Source organism: Augochlora pura, chromosome 2 (assembly GCF_028453695.1).
Source record: "Augochlora pura isolate Apur16 chromosome 2, APUR_v2.2.1, whole genome shotgun sequence".
NCBI classification, from domain to species: domain Eukaryota; kingdom Metazoa; phylum Arthropoda; class Insecta; order Hymenoptera; family Halictidae; genus Augochlora; species Augochlora pura.
In genome coordinates, this window is record NC_135773.1 from 25,639,680 (window position 1) to 25,663,599 (window position 23,920).

Here is a 23,920-nt window from a genome sequence, read left to right on the forward strand (position 1 = left end):
GTCGCGAGAATATTTTTCCCTGTGATCTCTCCTTCGCACGGTGATCTACGAATCACGTTTGACGGATACGCGACGTTCGAGGGAAGCGTTAGTTAGATTTTTGTAAAACAATTCATAAAAATGAGCTTCCATAAATAGTCGATTGATAATCAAGGTGAAGAGATTAAGTTCAGATTGAAACATCATCAATTGGACCGTCCGTTCTCTACTTATTACTTACGATCTTCATAAACGTATTTATTCGTGAAACAGTAAATGGTATCGTCTCAAATGCACTATAAAATAAAATAACGTCAGGGATAATTCCTGTATTTAAAAAGAATTGCGCATCAGATTACAATGGTTTTATAAAACAAAAATTTGTAATTTTGAAGGTACAATAATTATCAGCAATCTTGTTTCTGGTGAGAGAGGACATTCGAGTGCATAGAGTGGATATAGGCTCCGGTATCGGATGGGAACCGATGGTAGAGCTTACTGCAGAAGCTATAATGCACGGGGCATTGACACCGCCAAGGTCCGAATGCCGGTAATCCCTTTGGCACAGAGTCAAATACTTGTTGCTCGTGCGTGTTAGCGACCGGGAATAAGTTCAAAGCGGATTAACCGTGGCCGCGAGCCGCGAGCCGAAATTTCGCGTAAATTAATGACAAGCATTACCCGAGGTCGGAAATTTGTCGCAATCTGTTCGCCCTCGCAAATAGCGTCTGATATCGCGATCATTGGAAACGAGGAATACCGATAGCGTCCGATATACAGGATTTATTAAATTATTACAGCTATTATTATATGAGAATACAGAATTTTTACATGTACATTATAATATATTACGTATCTCGCTATTTACTCTCTTCTTTCGTTTCTCTTTTATACACTGTCTTACTTAATACGTTTGTCTCTCTTTCGCGTGTCCTCTCGCTTTCATACAAAAATGAATTATTCGGTAGTTCAACGACACTTTCCTCCCTCTCGCTCTCTCTCTCTCTTTCTTTCTTTCTCTCACACACACTCGCTCTCCGTTCTCCTCCCTCTCCTTACCAAACCGTGGCGAATAAATTAAACCGCTCGATGCGTAATTTACACGTGACAACAGCAGCACATTCCTTGGTGCCTTGGTTGCGACTCCCCCCATCCCCGATCCTGAGCCCTACTTCGCAGACACGTTCGCTCGCAAAATCGAATACTGTGACTACATATACATTTAATTGCTGGACGAAACAGTTTTGAATCATTTCCTTTCTCGCCGGCTCGCGTAATCTTAATTAGCTAATTATGCCCTGCGTGATCGACCACGAGCGTCGACACCGCGTGAAGAATGTACAATTCGCAGCGAGTACGTGTCTCTCTCTTTATCTTCACAATCTCCCCCTGCGGTCCAGGGCGTAGACAATTTCAATGAACATCGACGGGATCCGACGATCGCTTCCCCAGGACTCTCGAGAGTCCGGGGGAATCTCGAAGACAGCGCAGCTGGATCGCCCGACACGAAAACGTTCGTGTCGCCGCGTCGCAATCGTTTTTAGTCGACGCGCTCGTCGAAACGCGGCATAAACGCATTGAACAGCACCCATTATTGACTCCCACAGCAAGGTTAGCACTCCGGATTTTGGTGCCATCGGATCCCTACGCTCCACAGTCCAGCGCCCCTATATCCATTCAAGATCCGTCAAGTTCCTCTTCTAGTCCATCGAGTACGGTATCATACAAAAAATATTCGCGCGCACCCGCGCGCTCGGATATAAAATATACCCCCTTCTAATCTCCCTCGCCTCGCCGAGTCCCCCAAGCTTGGACTCGTTTGCAGTGACCCGCAGAACTTCCCAAAAAGGTCGAGATGATCCCACGTCAGAGATAGTAAGAACGCGCGGTCGTCTCTGCGAATCCTCGGCACCAACAACTTACAAGCCTACGGACAGTGTCGCGCCACGGAATTCACCTAAGTTTTTTTTAAATACTAACTGGACATTCACGTGAACTCTGTTCCTGAATAACTATGTCGGTTACATTCGCGACGAGCGCGCACCTGCCCCCTCCGATCGTCCGGAAACTTCACCGCCTATGAAACATCGAAGAAAGAGATGCTGGCTTTGGTATGATCGTTAATAGTCTCTCCTAAATACACGTCTGTAAATGCTAAATCGATAAAAAATACTATCCTCCGTTGGCTCCATACCTTGTATGTACAATATAACGCGCTCGTCGAAACGCCGGGAGTACGATTGACGTTTTTGCCTCTCCCCGGTGGCTGTGTCCCCCGTGCCCCCCCTGCGCGAGTGGTTCAGAAGTGAAAAGCATGACAGAGTCTACCGGTTTCGTTTGGTCTGTTCAATTGACTTTTTTTTTTGTTCGATATCGCAACGGAAAGCGTGACGATGACGGGCGGTCACGAAGCATCTAAGACGTCCCTTAAAAATTAAAACAATGCCAGCTAGGGTCTCTTCAGTTTTGAGCCACTCGATCGTCTCGCCCTCGACAAGCGCGGCTTCGCTAATCGTAAAAGTCACACTCTTGGACACGAAGCAGAGGTTGCTTCAATTAACGCGCTCGCTGTCGCCACTGGTATCTCCGACTGTTGCTAGTCTCGCTAAAGTTGTAATTGACAGCGGACGCCTTAACGTTCGACTCGTATTAGTACGATAAATAGAGAGCGTTCCCAAGTCGCGAATCTTTGTGACCCGTCGATCGGAGTATTCGAAGAGTCGTCTACCTTTGTAACTATGAGAGAATAAAAGGGAAATCGAGTTCGTTGGCTGCGACCTTAATCAAAATCTCTGCTCAAGGATATCCGCTAGAAAATCGCAGTTGTAAATCTAAAAGCGACTCGACGAATCCGCGATCCGCCACTTAGGGACGACTAGTAATCCACGTTTGTTCTTAAAGGCATTACACATCGATTGCATACACCTGGAATGATCCCTTCCTCTCGCCTCGCGCTCAGAATTGTTCGGTTATTCGTCTCGCTCGCCGTCTTTTTCTCTCTATTCCCCTCCCTATCTCTGTCTCTTTCTCTCTCGTCAAGAGAATCGCTATGTAAACAGAAACTTGAAACGACTCAGAAAAAACTCATGATACCTGCAGTCGAACGGTCGATGCAAAGCTGACGCCGCGTCTCACGGAAATCGCGACAAACCGGTCCGGTATCGTCGTCCCCGGTCTCTGGATAATCCCATCGGTCAAAAAGAACGTCCAACAAGTAATAACGATGGCACTACGATATCTCGTTCGGTACAAAATGTGCGATACATAAAAAAGGGAATAGAAAAGTTGTACGATTAGCAAAAACCCAATGCCTTCCTGACCTCGGTATAAACGTGTAAAAGCTAAAACCGCTTGAATTTTTACCTAAACATTGTTTTGTTTTTTATAACCAGCCTCGTTTAAGTCGTCGTTAAGCATCGTGACACAACGTTTGCGTACATCTATACATATACATACATATGTGTCCGTGTTCGTGTGCGCGCGTGTGTATACGTGTACATTCATATAATAACGTTTAAGTAGGATTCGTTGAATTTGTTGCGACCTTTCATGGAAAGCAATGCGACGACGATCGCGTTGCTCGACATTCGGTTGTATACAAAAGAGAGTGCTCCTGACTCGAGGTGTGAACTTCGACCGCCTGACCGCAAACATTTAATACAATCATCCGTCTAGGATCGATGCGACGCGTTGCTCCGACAAATATATTCCCGTAATCTTCGCCGGTCGAGAACTCGCGAACGTTGATCGCAGGATCGAATTCTAGCCAGAAATTCGTGTCGGGCATTACAGGTTTCCTGTAACCGTGGCAGACAGCGCGCCACGGCTACCGCTATCGGCGCACGTTTTCTACAGGAGGCGCAATCGCTATCGGCCCCGACTGCTACACGGAGTTTATTTCGCTAAATTTGCATCGGTTCGTTTCTCGAGGACCTCGTCTACCCGCGATAGATAATTGAATAGTACCCGCGCCGCGAACCCGATCCTCAAGGATCGCAATTGACGAACGAAATGGTATGTAGATCGCGCACCTTCGTCCGGAGCATGACCGAAGGGTCTACAACGAAATAGGCTACAACGATCCTAGGAAAACAAATAAATAAGCTGGCCCTACGAATACGGGCGACTTCCTTTCCTGGAGTGATCAGCGAACAACTGCAAGTGTCTCTATGGTTTGACAGGATTGATTCTCCACGGATCAGCGTGTAACACTGCGATGTATTACGTCCTATACTGGCCATGTTAATTAAAGTTACAGAAACGACTGTCGGTTTATAGTCCCGTATCAAGAGACTTTACGCTCCTCCTCCTACTCCTCTGAAAATAATCTCCTCCACCGACGAGATTTCATCTTCGAAACACAAATCCGCTGTTCGTGGTTGATGGAGTTTACGATAAATATGTTATTGGCTATGTTCTCTTTGTTCTGTTCGGATATTCTCTGTCAACGGTGTGTATCAGTCTTTGATGCCTCGTTACTTGTCACGAAAGAACGCGTCGGAGCGTAAAGCGCTCCATCGCGTCGCCTACAGTGCTCCGATAGAGCGATGTTCATCAATTCCGCTCCGGGATATTCCGTTTCTTTTTGTGCAACAATTAGTACCATTCTAAGCGTGTTACCGTCTCACTGTCGGATAAAAAAAGTGATTAACCGGAGATCGCTGGAGGTCTCTGTCTTCCGTCGATCGAACATTCTCGTACAGCGATCCGTAGAATTTTCGGTTACCCGTGTTATTAGAGACCTGTGTTCGTCGTGTACGTACACGCGAGATGTACACGTACAATGCGTGTGCATATACTCGAAATATGTGGCCGCGAAGCGAATGACGGATGCTTCGATTTCGCGCGCACCCATGAAATAGGAACCGAGTACACGGCGTACATTTAGTAAATGCTCGCGACTTCTAGGAGCAACGATTTTTCTGATCTCTGGAACATGCTTTCGCTGCTCCCCCGAGACGAACAACTTCGTGACCAGTGTTGCCGGGAAATTGATGGCTCGTGGGGCTCCCCGGACGTCGCGCACCCCTCGGTCAACTCTTTTACCCCCACTCCTGCCGGAGACTCCCGGACAGAGAGACAGTTAACCAGTGAGGATGCGTTGCGGGCAAAAGCTGACCGACGCGTCGTCACGTGACGATTTAGTGACGCTACGTATCCACTTTATTATTCGAACTTCGGTACGTTGGCGATTCCGTGGCACGAAGCAGGAGGGCTGGGACAGGCAAAAAGAGACTTCCCTCGCGCCATCAATTTCCTGTCAACGCTGGTCATGACACGCAATGATCGGTTCCGATCGATATGCTCGATCTCGTTTCTCGCGACGCTCCGCGGACGATGCCATTATTCTCACGGTATCTGTTCGTACGCAACGCGTCCAAGAAACTCTATGTTAGGTCGATAAGGAATTAGTTGAACAGTCGAAAACTACCTAATGCGTCTAGGATCCAGACGAAAGAAGGCTAAGCTGTGTTCAAACTTCTCAATCCCCGCTACTAAGCTCACGGTTCTCGATATTAAGATTTTTCTGTAAGCGAGTCAGACAACGTTCCAGTCTTCATACTTGCTTCAATGGTCTAACGTCTAACGCGGTATTCAATCAGCCAACTCTTTTAATCTTGTCGATACGCTACAACAAGTTCTCCGATCGTACATGGATCCCAGAGCGCGCTCGTCAACTTCGGCAGCCTATACTTCCAACCAATTTCTGACATCGACTTGGGGTCGTCGACGTCTTTAGTCCTGGTTAGGAAAACTTTCGAGCGACCGTAAATATTAGCTTGGCAAAGAGTTTGACGCGTTCCGTCCGAAGAGTATCGTTCCTTGGCTCGCGGTGCACGATCGTTCCCCGTCGTATCGAGGTATCTTATGAAATTAACTTGATCGGTGACGCAGCGTTCTGGAACATTGGACGTTTCGCTGTTTCGTACAGGTCGATCGTACCGGCACGACTTGGTCAGGCCTCCGTCTCGCCTTTCAGCCTGAGCCGCGCGAAATCCTCGAAGATGAAGTCGTCGTCGCCGTCCGCTTCCCTGCAACCACACGGGGAGAGGAATTTAAAATACAGGCGACCGTTCACCGTGCACGGGATTTAGCTATAGGAAACAGACTCTAGAATCGTTTTAGTGCGGACGTCGTCCTTGTCAGCACACGATCGAAACGTTCTTGGCTGACGGGAATAGATCGGCTACTCTGTACTTAAATATTTTCCTTCCTAGTGATCCTTAAGTGGCGAAGGAAGGGTTTTTTCCGGGCACGTTCGCCGCAGTTTCCGGATGCGGCGGTTGCCCTTCGCAGTGTGGTTCACCGCTGCTTTAACCTCGACCGGCACAAGCAAACTGTGCTTCTCTCGTCCGGTCAGAGCCGGCCTCGGCCTCTAACGCTCTTGGTAGACAATAGTTGTACTTAAATATTGATCACGTACGTGTCCAGCTGAATGAGGTTCGTGTCGAGCGGCATTTCGCCGCTGTCCGCTTTCTGCGTCGGGCTCGGCCGCGCCGTCGATGGCGCCGGTTCCTCTTCTTCCGGTTTAGGGTGCATCAATATGAATGGCAGCTCCGCCACTAATTCACTGTTAACGAGACAGAGAGATCGGTGCAACGTTCCGCTTCTACAAAATGCTGCTCAACCGTCGATCGTCGAGGCACGGCGAACTCGTAACGTTTGATGGCTGATTGCATTAATATTTCCGGCTTCCGCTAAGGTCGCTACGAGGATTTAAACTCGCGTAGTTTCACTTGGCCATTCGCCTCTACTCAACTTTCCTGCATTTCCGGATCGAAGTGATCCGAAGATTGTTCGGGATTGGCCTTTTAGCATACGCAGATCTCGTGAAGATATAGTTATTAATTTATTTGTAATTAGAACTCTAAAACACCGTAGCACGTGTTGCAAATTCGAATTAAAGAGAGTTTTACAATTAATTTGGTTTTCGATAAGAAAATACAGGAAATCTTGTTCGTTACACATGCGCATCGACCTGTAGCAAAGATATTAACCAGAGAACTGTTCGACAGAGTCGATGACCTGGAAACGAGATTGCGGAACGGCAGTCTAGCATGAGACTTACGAAGTCAAAGGTCATGTTTTGGTTTATTATAGCCGCGCGCGTAACAGCGCGGCCAGCCTTACGAGTTCGCCGCGCGCCCCTTGTCCACCGGCTTTGAACTTCAGTTTAATAATCCGACTTACCCCGCGAGCGTCCCGATGCAGAGCTTCACTTTCACCTTGTACTGGACGATAATCCCGAGGTTCTCGCGCTGCGATGGATCCACCACACTGCGAAACAACACGATTAACCATTCTCGCCTGGCTTCCTCCACCGACAACTAATTCACCAAGCCGTGCATGCACTGGTTAGCCATTAGCCATTAATTGCGCCAAGTAAAATGTGTACAGCACAGAGAGACATCAAAGGGGACAGAAACGTGAGCTGGATGTGTACGATCACTTAAGGCCAGTGCTTCCATAGATTACAGACAACAGCCGAGGAGGGTAAAAGCGTTCACGCTGATATCTAAGATCGCTGAAGATAGAATCGGAAGCGTAGACAGACAGACAGATAGATAGAGGCAGAGAGAGAGAGAGAAGCAGTGTGTCATGCAGTTGCGATGCAACAAGTGCAAATCAGCATAGCAGCAGAATAGAAGAAGAAGAAGAAGATGAAGCGGAAGGGTGGGATATCGATTCTGTCCAAGCTCACACGCCTTGGAATTCGGTCGATTTTGAGTTCTCTTGAATGTCGAGTGCGGCCTGGGAGGAACATCAGACGATAATTACGTCGGTAATTAAACGGAAAATGTCGTTCGGCTCGTCGATTCTCGTAGAAGTGCTCGTAGAAACGCGATTCAAATTAATTAAACAAAACACTCCAGCTTCGCCCGTAAAGACCGCGAACGATACAAACGGTGGCCCGTAAATGTGTTTGTGCACCTTTTAACCCCTTGTCATATTGTGACGGGTCTTACATGCGAAGGTCATTTCAGTAATAATCTGCCAAGTATAAATGTTACTCTACTCTTTTTAATTTGAATAGAATTCCAAATTCTTGTCATCGGTACTTAAACGTTTAACCCATTTACATTAATCGAAGAAGTGGAAAATGTAGACACATAATAAATATAAATGATCTTTTCTCTTCTTCGAAGACGTTACGATTCAAAATACTTTTAATCGTTGTAACTACGAACACAAAATGGTAAGGAGTTAAAAACGCAATAACTTTTTAAAAACTGGACTAAATGATTCGCTTTTTTTTTTTTAAAGAATTTAGATACAGTTATGAAAGAGTTGCTGCGTTTTAGAATGTGCAAGAACACTTTCGTGAGCCATTCTATGCTAACGTAAATATAGGCGAGATTCCATGTACGAACGAAGTAATATCAAGGAGATATTGCCATTGATAAATTCCAATTATACTTTCATTTCGTTTTCATTGAGAACATATTTTTAGTCAGTGAATGAAGTTTTCGCTTCTATACCGAACCACGAGAGCAGAAAGCGTAGAGATCCGCAGTTTATTAATTTGGTTCGACTGAGAAAAGTCTGATTGCGTCGACTTTATTAAAAATTCTTTGTTCGTTAAAAAATTTATGTAATTTAATAGCTACGATAATAAAAGATTGTAAAGATAATAAAGATTGAATTGTATTCAAACAAACCGTCGTGTACGTCGAAAGAATGACAGTTTTTAAAAAACGATGTCGCGTAGGAATTTTTTCATCTGAACATATTCGTCTCTTTATTTGTCCGGAGATGATTGATTCCACCGTATATAATTACGCGAGTACAATGGTTTCATCGATTCTTTGTAGATCTCGTTCGAGTATTGTGCACGCATAACAAAGGCTAGTGATTAATTTTGCTTTTAAAAGAATATTGCGCATGAGCATCGACCGACCAGTGCTATTTGCGTGCGATTGGGATGTACGAGTTTCATAAAGAAATAAGTATTACAAGGTAAATAACATTCGTGACGTGTTTGGAGAGACAGCGGTATCGATTCCACATTATAAATGGAGAAAAGATTTCAATTATTACTTTCTTTCCATGTCTGGAACGACGGTCTAGTACACGTCATAACGAAACGATTCAATTATTATTATTATTACTAAACCGATGGAAGCAAATCTACTCATTATTAACCCCTTGCACTGCAACAGTCCACGAAATACCTATATTATTAATTTCATTTATACCGGAACACGATTCTTTTATTATCAACATTTACGATGGAAACTCAAAGACACGCGAGAAACAATAATACTCTCGTTGTGTTACGAAAATGATTGAGAACGAATATTATATAATAAATGAAATAAATCGTGATGCAAGGGGTTAAGATATAGCACAATCTATTGATTTAGCGAAAAACCCATTAAAACTTTTGCGCGACCTCGGTAATAGTTTAATTAAACGAATAATGCTTTAGTCGAACGAGTAATACGCGAACGCGATCGAAGCGGATGTTCTCAAGACGAAGTCCATTATTTAGAACTGACAAATTGTCTTTCCCTCTTAATTCTGCGCGAAGGGCATAGAAAACGTACGAACTGTTTATCTCGAGTCGAACTGAAAACTGAACTGAAAGTTTGTTAAAATAATGACCGTGTCGCGTGTTCCGTTTTGAATTGACGGTCCTCTTCGCCTTGCTCGTCATACGTATATACATATATATCTCGTCCGTTCCTCGTGTCATATCTCTCCACGGATCAACAGCAACGTTATTCAGGGTCTTGTTGTTTTGTCAGCAGTGTGGACGAAGCAGAACTGATTCCGTGAACGCGCGACGCTACCGTGCCGTAACGAAACGAAACGAAACGATAAAACGAGACAAGCAAAATCGTCGCGCAAATCTACGGCCGGTCGCGATCCATTGACGAGACACGTCCACGGCGCAGTGTGGAAGAAATCGTGACCAGAAAGTGTTCTGTTTTCTTTTTTTTCTTTTTACGTACTAGTGTTCTATCAAGCAGCCAATTGTGCCTAGTAATTCTCGTCTCGTGAGTATCGGTAATTAGAAAACGTGCCAATCCGCTACGTCAGCCATGTCGCATGAAGTAAAGGAAACGGTTCCGAGACGAGAACGTGCCCACGAAGCACGGTAGAACACGCGCGCGCGCCGAAGTCGCCCCGCGCGACTTCTTCGCTTGTCGCGCCCGCAGAATTATGGCCGTCGTTATCATGGATTGGCCGCGATTTATTTGCATAATTGCGGTGTAATAACGACGCCGCGGTATCTTTACTGCTTTATCGGAAAACAACGACCAACGGCGATCGTGTTCGCGCCGTCTGTCGACACGTGCTCCCTCCGCTCCGTTCTACCTACGAACATCGCAAGCCGCGCCGCGGTCGCTGGAAATGATCGATCTAGATTAGGATATCTCGTTTTCTTTACTTTCAAATCGAACTTTTTCATGCTCGCGCGCGCGCTGCTACACTTCGATGTGTCGATAACGATTTCTACGAAGGGGCTGCGGGCCTTTAGAGTAGAAAAGATACACAATCAAATATCGTAAACTCTAGATTATTGCACTTATTTTCGGTAAAAAATATCTTAAGTATGACCTCATTTTTGCTTTCCTAGACCGGAAGCTCTGCCAACCCGACGAAATAATAATTTATGAACCATATTGCCTTGCTTTTCGCGCTTTCCGCTGCACGGCACGAAGATCGCCGTAGAATTTTCCAATTTCCGAGCTGTTAGATCGATCATTTCAGCAACGGATTGCGTTATAAATGTTGCACAAAATTGACTGCCTGTCGACTGAACCCCCCGCGGCAGGTTTACCTGCGCGCGCGAGAACGTTCCGCGATCGAAAAGCCACTCGGTAAACAAGTTGAATATACAACCGCGACACCCGGGGCGCGTTTTCCGTCGAATTTTTCTCCGCGCCGAGAAAACATTCTATTTCGAATCGGTCGTGCCATAATTCTGCGAATGCTCGAAAGCGAGGCCGGGACTGGGCAAGTTGTTGGACCGCGTTCAACCGTCGCGAAGGGCGCGCAGCAACGCGATCAAATCTACCCGGAGAAGAAAGGAAAATGTTATTCGACCGTCGATGCGTTTCGCAAAAAATTGCGACGAGCTCGAGAAAACTCTCTCGCCCCGATCGGGGGACAACCGCGTTTCCCGGAGGACCTAAAATAAATTCTCGTTTTAAGAGCTCGGCTCGCCCAGTCCCTGACGCGTCGCAGATAGGTTCTTTCGTTTGACAACTGGTTCATGGTCCCAGCGGGACCGATCCCGTAAGATCTACGTCACGGAAGCGTGCGTGCGACCGAAACTGTCCGATCCTCTTTAGGGGAACGAAGCGATCCTTTCGGAGACACACGCCGACCGACTATGCGCGTTCCTCGGGTTCGCGAACCATAAGGCTGCGATACATGCCAGAGCCGTGTGCGAGGATTTGATCAGTGCCGGTATCTCTTCGGAAGCTTCGGATACGACCGATGCGTATGAGCTTCTCAAAGGCGAGCCTGCTGTGCGATAGATCTCCTCAGCACGTGCCACGTCTAGGAGATAGAACGTGAATTAGACAGATGGAACGTTAATTCCGTCGTTTTGCTCCATTGACCTTCGATCGCGCAGCATCCAATGGACACGCGTCGAATTTCTCTCTTCGTTAACGTATACCTCTTGGAAGCTAATAAATTTTGACCGTCTTCAATGATTTGAAATCCTTCGTGCTCGCGCATTTCTTGGGCGATTTTTAGAAATTCGTTTAACCCCTTGCACTACAACAACGTGTCAGACTCGCGGTGAAGATTTTATTTATGCTCTACTAAATATGAATATCACTAATTTCTTCTACATCGAAGTAAAAAGAAATTCTTCTGTTATCCAAGTATAGAAACGGAGGTAAAGAAAGACAATAGAAGAAACGAAAATTGTCTGGTCCTATTAAGAAAATTAGTAGAATAAAATTCCAACATACATAAAAAAAATTCCAACAAACGAAAATCGATATACAGCGAAAACCACGTGGAAGTATTGCATTTATTCCAACTAATAGTCGGTAGTAATTGCCGGTTTCGGGTCCACTAGCTGGCAGAAAGCTGAAACCGCCCTCCACAATATCTCGATAACGTAACAAACCAAACAAAAAAAAAAAAAAGAAATGCAATTACTCCATTGCAACCGTTCTTCCAAATCGCGGAACGTTCGCCTTTTTGTTCATGTAACAAACAAAAGCGCCGACTGATAGATATAATAGACCGTTTCCCGATAGAAACGCGGGAGCATGATTGAAAGGAAACCATTGAAATATTGGCGAGGCTCGATCATCAGAATCGAAAACAACGCTTCGTTCCGCCCAGCGCGAGGCTCGTTACGTCTAAATAAATAACGTGGATACGCGCCTCGTGTGCGGCAACGAGCTGGCGCCAAAAAGCGGATCGATGATATCGGTGTTGGCTAGCGAGCTACAGGTCTCTCTCGACGCTTGCACGCGCGCGCGCGCGCGCTTACGTTTACGTGATCGTAATTTCGGGCGCACGGCACAGCTTCTCGCGTCGCGAGAAACAGCGGAATGGTGATTGCGCGCGCGATCAGCCGCGCAACGCTCATATAAAATAGTGAAAGAGAGGAAGAGAGAAAGAGAAACAGAGGCACGCACACACGCGGTGCCGATCGAAGATTCGGGTACACCGCGTTTTCGCTTCGAAAATCAGGTCCGATCATCATCGCGAGTCCCGAACTCGACTGGGCCACTGGAAACACGCCTACTATCGAACGCGGATTTAGGCTACGCCGGAACAGCCGACGCGCGATCGTGACGACTGCCCGACACTTTCATTGAATCCTCTGTCTTGGTTCCCTCTGTCCACTGTCCAAGAACTGTCTTATCATCTAACCCTTTGTAGATAATTGCCGACGAATAACTATGTTGTAACCCTTGGTTGGCTGTTAGGTAGGATAATTGGCAAGTACGATGTACGTTGCTTTGATAAGTTAGTTTTAGGTGCTTGAAATTGAAATCTGGTTAAACTGTGGCGAGGTGGTTGTAATTAGACCAGCGGATTTTTATGCGAAATAAAAAGTAAATAATAAATTCGTTCTGCGGTCTAGTTATAACGCTGCCTCGCTAATGCCCCAGCAGATGCTGAGTGCTAATAAATATTCGCACTCTGTGTACACTTTCAAACCTAGCGCGATAGAGGCGCTAGAAATTGCTTTACCCCAGTCTAAATACTTGTTCATTGTATAAATTCGGAAATTATTGGGCACCCTCTATTATATGTATCACTGAAGTGAACTAAACTTTTCAGTCATTTTTCAAGAGAGCTTGCGTATCACGGTTCCATTTAGAACTCGGTTACCTAATTGATCCTAAAACATTGTCGAGATCAATTTTATAGAACCGTTCCATCTGTGTAAACAGTCGAAGGAAAACAGGTTTGACAGTTACCGTTTCAACGGTTACGGATCGATCAGTCATTCGGACAGACTCCGCTACTGGACGGTCTTGTTGCAAAGGGTTAGTATCGCAGTTCCATACAGCGAAACGTCGTAAAGTGTGCGCGGCATCGTCTCCCGGAGAACCTTTTCTCGCGTGTGTGTGCAAGAATATTAGCGATGAGCAGCAGACCCGAGCGTTTCACGATTGATTCGATCAGGATCAGGAACGGGAGGACGACCGCGTACCCAAAGGTTCGATCGGCGAGGTGTGTCAATATATCCAGGCGTGTTGTTGATTTCCATCGACAAGCGGCGGTTTCCTTACAGGGTGCTGGACGCCAGATTGGTGTCCTCGTGTTTGAGCTGGCCGTCGAGGGCTAACCCCCACTTATTTTTGTTGTTGGCGAGAAGCGGTGTCAGAGAGAACACTTTGCTCAGCGTGAAACCTGGCCCCACCGGGCACCCCTCCCTGACAAACATGTAGCAGAAGGGTTGAAGGTAAACGTGGCGACGGGCCCTTGGGTCCGGATCACGGAGTTCCGGGATTTGACCGGCTGGTCCGATCACCGGGGCGAGTTCGGTTACACCGTTCCGTTCGAGATATCGCTTTCCTGCGTGTGTCTCTACATATAACTCTATTCGACCTCTGCGCTGGCGTTCCTCTGAAACGCGCGGCCTTCTAGGAAGAGAACTCGGTACGCCGACTTCTCGAACCGATTCTAACAACGCCCGCTCGCATCTATTCTCTTCCCCCCCCGCCGGCGGCGGTGCTCCCGATGGCTAGCGCCGCCTGGTCGTTTCGCCGCGCAAACCCGAAGCGCGATAATTGCATTTGAAATTTAAATGTTCTTCTTAAACCAGGGTCCGTGTTCTCGAGGGTCGCGATCGAGCTGCCTGTCAATGGCATACCGTGGTCAGAGAACGTATTCCGCGGGTGCTCGCGCATCGATTTTTACGTTTCCGTCTGCCAACAATCAGCACACCACCATCCCCCACCCGAAATTCTTGCGAGCTCTCCGAAACTAGACGGCTGCGACACGGAGTCGCGATCACGTCGACCTCGACTGAGACCGACTTGGACCCAGGGATAATAAGCTACGTGACACCCCGGGCTGCGGACGACCGTAATGTACACCCACGCGCGTGTCTCTGCGTGTATACACGAGAACTTCAGCTTTGTGCGTCACACTGCAACACAGGCTACGGATGATATATACCACCGGAGAACAGGTAATGAGAAACGATGAAAGAAACGATGAAAGGGGGAAGTGGGGCGGAAGTGTCCATGGGGATAGGTATTTCTGTCGATCAGCATATCAATCGTGGAAAGACACAGACAAGTGGAGATAATAGAAAACAGTAAAACCGAGGGCTGTGTACGTGTGTTGTGTGTATGTTTCGGGGGATGGTGGACCGGATGGACGTGATCTTTGTACAGGAGGAAAACAGAAAGGCAGAGACCACCACCGATATTGGAGTTTCATATCCATAAAAGTCCCCAGCAAAAAAACCATCAAGAAAAATACTGGCATTCCATTTTGGAACGGCGTTCCCATACAATATCGCAGTTCGTTTCAGCGATGGTCGTCAACGAAGACTGCAAACGGGCTTCCGCGCGTCCTACGATCCTCCTCGTAAAATCTAATGGAAAAGTTCCCCCCTCTCCCCACCGGTAGCAAACGCGCGCGTAAAGTCGTTCTCTGGTTGCGACTTTATCGCTGCCGCGGGTAGGTCGACCGTTAAAGTCGGCCAGAAGGATTAATAATCAAGAGTAGATAGAGACGTAAAAAGCTCCGCCGTCGATTAGTCGGCGGGAAGAACGAACGTGGTCCTAAAAGGACGGCCGTGAATCTATCGCGGAGCGACGTCGCCCAGCCCGTTTCCAGTCTTCGGTTCCCGCTTGCCAAAGAAAAAGAGACCACGATTGGTCAATGGTTGAGCACTCACATTGTGCTAGATGCTAGATTGGTGTCCTCGTGTTTAAGCTGACCGTCTAGAGCAAGACCTCGCTTGTCTTTGTTGTCAGCGAGGGTCGGCCTTAGAGAAAAGACCTTGCTCAGGGTGAATCCTGGCGCTACCCCTATACTGCCAGTGCAATCATCTTATTTTCCGTAATCGTGGTGTCGCAATATCCTTCGCTCGCGGCAAATTGATCGCGTTTTATCGCGTGGCGCGGCCTAACGAAACGCGGGCCTATTCGGTCATGCTAATTTCATTCCCCGAAGCGCAGAGACCGGGGTTACGCGATCGTCGTGTCGCGAATCGTGCTACTCGGGGGATTCGCTACGTGCGGAGAGCCGGCGCGGTCCGGAGCGAAATTTATTAGGGCACCGCGCGATTTACGTCTTCCCGCGGCCGGCGTCGATAGATCTCGGCTGGCCGGTGCCCGGTTACGGCGCCGGGAGATCGATCTCTCGTAAATCCTCGGGACAGAGGACGTGCGAAGCTGGGACACCTAGAGCTCCGGGATACCGAGCAATTTCGAGTAGGAGGCGTCCTCGAGTTTTCTATCAACTCGTCGCCTAACAGGATTTTCCATCGGGGCTGGCCGTGACCGGGCACGCGGACGCGCGTCTCTCCTATCGCGGCCGCGGAAAAAGAGGATCGGTCGGGCGTGACCGCGATCGCGGCGGGAAATTGAATTTCGTCGCGGGCACCTGTGTTTTCGTTGGAACCGCAATGGGAAGCAGATTTTCGGTTCGCTCGCCGCCGATCAGCGGTTTCTCGCGGAAACCAATTCGAGGCTCGAAGAAGACGTTGCGCGGAGATATTGCCGCGAGGAATCCGAGGAGTATAAGTCGCCGCGCGTGGATCCGTTCGTCGGCGAGCGATCGCGGCTACCGTGCTTCCCGTTGTCGACCGCGGCTTCTGAAAGAATGATGACTTGAATGATACTCACTCGCTCTCCGCCTCGGCGACCGTGCACTTGTACTGCGCCGTGGAGAACAGACAGATGTCCGCGAACTGTCTCACGGACACTTTGATCTTTTTCACAGTCCGGTTGCTATTGTTCGCTATGTGCACGTTCACGGCGATGTTCTCGCCGTGGTGGTACAGCTCCTTGTCGAGGGACGCCTCCAGGTGTAACTTGTTCGGCGACATCACGAACTCTTTGCTAACCTCGACCGAAGGCTGCTCCCCCTGCTTCGAGGGCGCGTACATGATCTTTCGTATCGCCAGCCTGACCAGATCCCTGCAACCGATCGAGCCAGATCTGTGAAACCGGCACGCGATCACCGATCACGTTGTGACAGCATCGAGGATCCTTCCCGTCGCGTCACTCTTGCAACAGTTGCACGATAACTCCTCGATTGATCCGTGAAATTCAAGAATCTGGCCTAAAATTACCAATCGCTTTCTTCTTTTAGTAGATGGTTTGCTAACCAACATAGCTTTTTACTTGATGAAAAATTGAAAAATAAATTATTAGCCTTTCGCTGTTGCACTGGGTCAAAATGACCCACATTTCTTTTTTTTTTTTGTAAAAGTGATACTTGGATTAGATACTCTCGGAGAGAGCAAAGGGTTAATAGTGAAATAGATCTGAGTTATCCAATATAACAGCGGACGGTTAAATTCAACTTTTAGTAGATGTCACGGGCCAATCGTTCAAGAGGTTAATGAGAACTGATGATCAAAAGTAGAGGATATTTCAAGGCAAATTTTCAGTTCTTCACCTGTTACTTTCTTAGGCAATTCTTTGTTTACTGGTCGTTGACTCTATTTCTTATCTGCTCAAGTTGTTTCAATTTGGAGATGCTTCTGCGCTAAGGAGCGACATAAAAAAATAAAATGCTTCTCTTTCTCGAAATTGTACAGATTCAAATATCTTTACGGAGCTCGGGAGGAGACTCGCGTTTACGACGAGCTCGTAAAATTTGAAGCACGAGTTTTTCTTGTCGTTTTATTGCACAGTAAATTAAAGGCGTGTCGCCTGAATTAAAATAACTCTCAAGGCTGGACGCGATATGATCGATTCGAGTTTCTATTATTGTATCTTATATTATACCGTTTAACACCGTGGAACGTCGTATATTGTGCACACGCGAGCGGAACGTTGGCTAGTGCAGGTGGCGCATGTTTTATTCAAAGTCCAATAAAATGCCAACAAAAAATCGTACTTCAGGTTTTATGGATCCTGAAATAAAGGGGGGGGGGGGGGGTTCAACCGTCAAATCTACGGTAGTTTGAGCAGTGGAAAAATCTATACTTCGGTCGGCGCCAGAGATCTATAAAATTTTCAAAGAGAAGGACCAGCTTCGCTTCTCCGTGCTCTTATGCGAGAACATTTTTGAAAAGAAAGTTACAATTTGGGAAAGTGACAGTAGAAACTACTTTCTTTAACGTTTGACCTAAGTAAATTATTCCTCAAGTTAAGTTTCAACCCTTTCGGCACGAGCGCCGGATATATTCGGCATCGATGTGGTGATCGGAATAAGTAACAGAATTTTATATAAGTATCTTTTTATATTCAAGCTACGATTTAAGTTGTGGGGTAAATTTTTTTGTCGTTCATCATAGCAGCTTTTTTTGGCTAATAGGTTATACACTATGTACGACATGGTTGACGAAAGAAAAAAGTATTTTTGAGAAGTCTAATCGCTGCTTGTTTAAGCAAAAAGATATTGAATCCCAAGGTAGTTCAACGCGAGTACCGTACGCAGTTTTCCCCTTGGTTTAGCTACTCTGTTCTTAACGCATTAAACGACACGTGATTTATATTGAACTCACGCTGCGTTTGAGCAAGAGGTTGCGCGAATTAAATGCAACTGCAATTGTGGATTGGACTCCACGTCTCGTGAATGGGATAAGCAGAACGCCTATATTATGTGGTATACATTTACGTAATGCAAATTCCAAGATAGACAAATGTAATTAATTTTAAAGAGAGACTATAAGAATAAAAACGTGTCGTTTTCTTTTTTTTTTTCTTTCATTAATTATTGGTTAACGGCTTCAAATTTAAATGTAAACAGAGCAACGAAACCGCAAAGAATGTACTATGACAATGTAAATCAATTAAATCTCTTATTTTTGATTTTCATCTATCTCTAAACATGGACGTGTTCACATTGAAGTTTATACTTACAGTCATTCTTTCCCCAATTATTGTAATCTATATACTAATTGCATAATACGTATGTTACTTTTGTAACATTGTACTTCGAAAGTCAACGAACCCGTTGCACCCGGTGCAACGTCTCGTCTATGTGGCTGTTCGAGAGACACAGAGGACACGCAAGAAGGTTTGGAGAACTGTCGACGGTTCTCCGGCGCCGTTTCGATAATCGAGAGGCTCGTACCGTTTGTGCGGTTTCTCGTCCTGCGTCTCACCTACGAACGCTTTGAATTCGTAGTCGACGCCGCACGGTTTGCCGGTGTCGCCGGGCGCAGGTTGCAGGGTGACAGATGCGGGACAATGCGGCGGCAGCTCGAAGTAGAACGGGTACGCGTTGCTGCCCAGCTTCTTGATCAGCCTCTCCTGCAGCCGTGTCAGCTCCCTCTGCTGCGAGCCGGGCACCACCGGGTAGATCTGTTCGTTCGCGAGGTAGAGGTCCTTGCGGAACGACAGCCCGAGAACGTCCAGGTCCTCCCTGCCGTATTTGAACACGGCGAGAACATGGCCGAAGACCTTGCGATCCTTCACGTAATCCGGGTCAATCAGCACGACCCCGTCTGCAACGATTGAACAGCGATCGGTCAGCAAGCTTTAAGTGGCCTAGCGCGGGATTGAACGACACCCCGCCGACGCGTAAATCGAATTTCCCAATCGGAACACCGCCAAAGAGTCTTTCCAGACGATCGCTGATTCCTCGAGTGTCAAGTGGGCCGCCTCTGAATGGATCGTCTCAATGGGCCAGAGAGAGAGAGAGAGAGAGAGAGAGAGAACTCGTATTCAAGATTAACTCCCGGGCCAACATACACGGTGGAACGCTTGTTACGTAATGAACCGAGACGTCTCCGCCTTCGTGCGACGGGTCACGGGACGTTCCGTATCTTTAAAACGATTTTCTGGACTTTTGTGGCCTTAGAAATGCCCCACCGAGGTTCTTTTACGGGAAACCTAAAGTTAGTGGAGCCGCGCGATATTGAATGAATGTCGGCCGTCTCGCCGGCTCATCCAGAACGTATCTCCCGGTGTCAGTGAACTGATTTCATGAATCGGGCGTCTGTGTCTGTGTTTTGAATTCAGGTGACGTTTAACGGAATTTTCGTATGCACGAATAATAGAGGTGCAATTATAATAAGAGGCGTACGAATGTATATATTGTACCATAGGAAACAATTTTCTGCTACTTTTACTATATTGCAAGGAACCACTTTGATTTAATTAGTAAACAATAATGGTTCTCAGTTACTTTCTATTTGTAGTAACAACTGGCACAATACTGAAACAATTATTTATCAGATATTATATTAGAGAGCTAATAGTTATTTATTAAAGACAATTATTTATTAAATATTGTATTAGAGAATAAACAATGATTTACTAAATATTGCATTATTGACCAAAAAATGATTTATTAAATATCATATTGGAGAGCCAACCATTATTTATTAAATGCTGTATTAGAGAGCCGTCACAATGTCAATACACTTGAATGGGCGAGGGAACGAGCAATCAGAACCAATCGATAACAAATACTGGACGATGAGGGAACAAAATGCCGCACAGCGTAATTACAAATTATATGAAACATTGATTAACGTCAATATTCATTGATAATGAAATAAACTACGAAATCAAGATCATTGACAACTGCGTGAAAAGTACAATTTTCTAAAATTCGATACAGAAAAGATCGAAACTACCCTGATATTTAGAATTAAAAGAGAAACTTCATATTTTAATATACAAAAGTAGGTGTTTATAGTCAGAATTTTCTAAAAAAAGGATAGTTCGTTACTGAATTAAACATTTAAAAAATTTTACTGAATTACATTGTGTTATAATTTCATTCAATAGAAATTCTATTATTTATCAATTAACAAGATTTCGTATAATTTGTTTCAATTGCTCAGATGTCAACGATGCAAATGTTACGGTAATTTGACACCGATTTGTAAAAAAATAAACGAAGCACCAATGCAGAAATCTGCATTGTATCGAATAATACGAAACAGACGAAAGTCTGCTGTTTCCGGGAAATGATTGAATGGCCCTGTTCTAAAATAAAAAAAAACAATGTTAAGATGTTATTGTAGTAATTGACACCTGTTTCTTCATTTTACTCACTAATGCAGTCCTACAGGTATAGCAGCAAATAAAAAGTTGGATGACAAGTGTCGCTCTCTCAACGGAAGCGCTAATTCAGTCATACGTAAATGACACAATTGCATTGCTAAACTCGGAAATGGATTTCAAATTACAATTTATTATTACCGGAATGGCGAGGATAAATTCCATGTAGATCCAGAGTATATATATTCTTTTACAAAATTTTTGATAATTAATTTAAATTTTCGTATGTTCCACTAAGATCTAAAGAAACAAATGTCTCTAGAACCTTAAAGTGGACCTTCTTGTGAAACTCTGTTAGGGTCTACGAGGATATAATCACGAATACAATAATTAATAATATAAATAATAAGGTGTAACGAGGTTAAAGCAGCGATTGCTATAATAAATTTAATTTGTTCCATTTCCGTAGAATTCGAATAAGTGGCATTGGTTACATAGTTCAGTGTGGACGCTGGTGCGACAATAAACGTGTCGTGCTTACCGATCGGATCTACGTGGGTTATGTGATCGACGAAATCCCGTTTGCCGAGGTACACCGTGATCTTTCCACTTAAATTCGACTTCTTGAATACACGAGTAGCTTGCCGCTTGCTGGTACTGTCCACAGTGTCCATCGCGGCGATTTCGGGGCTATCGATGGCCCCTAACTCATTCGAGTCCTCCGCCTCCGAGCACTCGGATTCCGAACTGTCCCACTGTACAGAAAAAGAATTCAATTATAGTGGCGGCCGTTTCTTATCGACGCGACATCTCTTATCGAGCAGCGCCGTTGTCCCCGGGAATGACTCCGACTCGAAAGAAGTCGAACGAACGAGTGTTTTCGTTTCCCCGACCGCTTCCAAGGGAACACACCGGTCGCGGCCGGGAACCGTGCCGCAGTAAAGTTGCAGCACATTCTAACTTTCGCAGAGAGTTCCGCCAGCGAGTCAGAAGTCGCTGCTGAATTTGTTAACAGCCAAGTGCCGCGGCGCCCTTCGTTCAAACGAACCCACCGTTCCCTTAGCTCGTCCAACTCCCGCGTGGCTCTATACTTTCCTTTCACCTGCGTAAACGAACCTAGTTCCCGTCCCCCAGCTTTGCTCAACGTGTTAACCGACGAAGACGAGTTACTACCTCGCGACTATATTTGCCGATTAACCCTTAATTCCGTGGATTTTCAACTGTTGTCGCCGCGCGCAACAAATTATACATTCCCCGAGAACAAAGGAACGATAAATTGTTTCACTCGTTGACCGGCTGCGACGAAGTATTTCCTGGAGAGCAATAGCAATGGATGTGACGACTTTGTTCGTCATGAATATTGTTGAATACAATGTGTGTGTTTCACGTCGTTTTTATCCATTAAAATTGACTATATCGTGACATTTCGACAAATTGCATAGTTCAAGAAATGTTTCGCGAAATAATGGCTTCACATTGTTTAACTAATTCTTCGTACAGCAGAAATATTCAATTTATATATTTCTTAAATATCTCATAAAATATTTTGTCAAAATAAATAATGAACGAGCGAAATTCAGTTAATACTTTGAGCGCGGCAATATATCTTCTCACTGCGGAGGAAGAACTCGCAATTTTGTAACGAGTAAAACAAAAGTTAACTCCCCGGTGAACAGGTTAAAAAATAGCATGCTTTATCAAAGTTTCTCATCTGTTGCTAGGTTGTGATTTAAAAATCTCGTTCGACTTCAATCACCGTGCAAACTCTTTTATTACTTTATACGCTATCTGGTATAAATGGTTAAAAGAGAAATAATAACACGAATTTTACTTTCTAAACACGTCGGATTTTAAGCGCGCGGACTGTGCGCTCGTGACTACAAATGTTGTTGCCTTCCGAACACGAGATAAAAGATTTTTTCTGGAACATAAGGGACGGGATCGAGCCGCTCGATGTTTCGCATGTAATTAATTTTTCTCGGTAATTAATTCTAGATAAAAATTCTGTCGTTCGAGATAAGAAAACTGAAAATCGCGGCAACACTTTTTAGATTCTTCCTTGGTCGGACTACGGCATTTCGGCTATGATCGAGAGATCGCTCGCTCGACGAACTGATAATCTCCGCTTCGTTGGGAGGAAAAATGCTGTGTTTCATTGAATTTTATTTAATTTTCAACCTTTTCACTCGATCGGTTGCATCACTGGTGCTCTCTTCCGGACTAGCACGCACAGCTTGCACGCATTGTTAATTGACAAAGCGCCGGCTGCATACCGTACGCATAATGCACGCCGAAAAGGACTTCCATTGTTGTTCTTTGAATGCGCGGTGCACTCGTGGAACGAACCTTTGATCGTCGACGGCGTCAAAGCGCGGCCAACGGGAACGCTGGAAAAACGGTATCAAAAAGGGGATGTCAATGATACATTTTTTTCCCCGCTCTCTTTCCCTTGCGCGCGAATGTACGCGGTCCCGACGACACTCCGCGCTTCCGCGAAGGGTGTGTCTTCAAGGAGCGGCGTTAGCGAGACTCCGACGGGTTTCGCGGTCCGACCACCCCCTAAACGAGACGGGGCGAAACTATTTAAATCGTGCCGGGCGCGTTGTCGCATCCGTTATCTTGCGAACTCTTGCCCGCGCGTGCAACGTCGTATTTCGGGGAATTTTGCTACGTTTGCACTGTGATTTCCACCGGAAACTATCGATCATTTTAACGTCAACGACGTTATCGTTAATAACCTGTGACGGATAATGCTTTCAATCTTCGCGCGATTTCAACTGACGTCAATTCACGTCAGAATTCTCTAATTATTCGCTTCGAATATGGTTTTGCAGAGACGATGAACTATAGACAAATTTAGAGGCGGCTAGAAATTCTCCATGTGTCTAGAAATCATAGTTTAATTTTTAGGATATTATCGGACTCTGTTTAGAAAATTGAGATGCAAGAAATGCGATGTACTAAGCACAAATATGTTTCGATAACTGGGCGTTCCCTGTTGCTAAGAGTGAAATTAGTGAAACTAATGAAATAAATAACGGTAAATGTTTTCTAATTTTTTCTGTACACAACGAATTTTTCTCCACGTGTCCACAAAGGAAAATGTAGCGCAAAGGGTCGGTATAAGCATCCAAAAATAATCTATAAGGCTGCAGAGTATAACCGGTGGTGATCTGAACAGTGATCTGGGTATTTGTATGCAATCGTTGCAAACATAGCTGAACGAAACACAATAACGCGGGCGAACACGGCCAGGCCGGTCTTCGAGCCCGTGAATCTTCAATCTAGAGAAACGTCGGCAGCTCTACGAGTCACTTTACGGGCAGCGTTTATCGAGTTTCTGGTGTTCACCTGCAGCA

At 45.7% G+C, this 23,920-nt stretch overlaps 1 protein-coding gene across 4 annotated transcripts in view; it reads right to left on the reverse strand.

Annotated features, from left to right (window-relative positions):
- Window positions 1-747: 747 nt before the first annotated feature.
- Window positions 748-23,920, reverse strand: part of Krz (beta-arrestin protein kurtz) — a 54,698-nt gene continuing 31,525 nt past the window's right edge. The window contains exons 2-8 of one of the 4 annotated variants that reach the window (XM_078196358.1): window positions 21,103-21,316; window positions 18,682-19,054; window positions 16,278-16,571; window positions 13,704-13,847; window positions 7,171-7,257; window positions 6,404-6,550; window positions 748-6,011 (exon numbers count right to left, since the gene is read on the reverse strand). In XM_078196358.1, coding sequence (XP_078052484.1) covers window positions 5,936-6,011; window positions 6,404-6,550; window positions 7,171-7,257; window positions 13,704-13,847; window positions 16,278-16,571; window positions 18,682-19,054; window positions 21,103-21,235 — 1,254 coding nt within the window. In that variant the 5' untranslated portion in view covers window positions 21,236-21,316 and the 3' untranslated portion in view covers window positions 748-5,935. Of the gene's footprint in view, window positions 6,012-6,403; window positions 6,551-7,170; window positions 7,258-13,703; window positions 13,848-15,325; window positions 15,464-16,277; window positions 16,572-18,681; window positions 19,055-21,102; window positions 21,317-23,920 lie in introns of all 4 variants that reach the window. The other 3 variants (XM_078196360.1, XM_078196359.1, XM_078196361.1) reach the window with 3 other exon arrangements.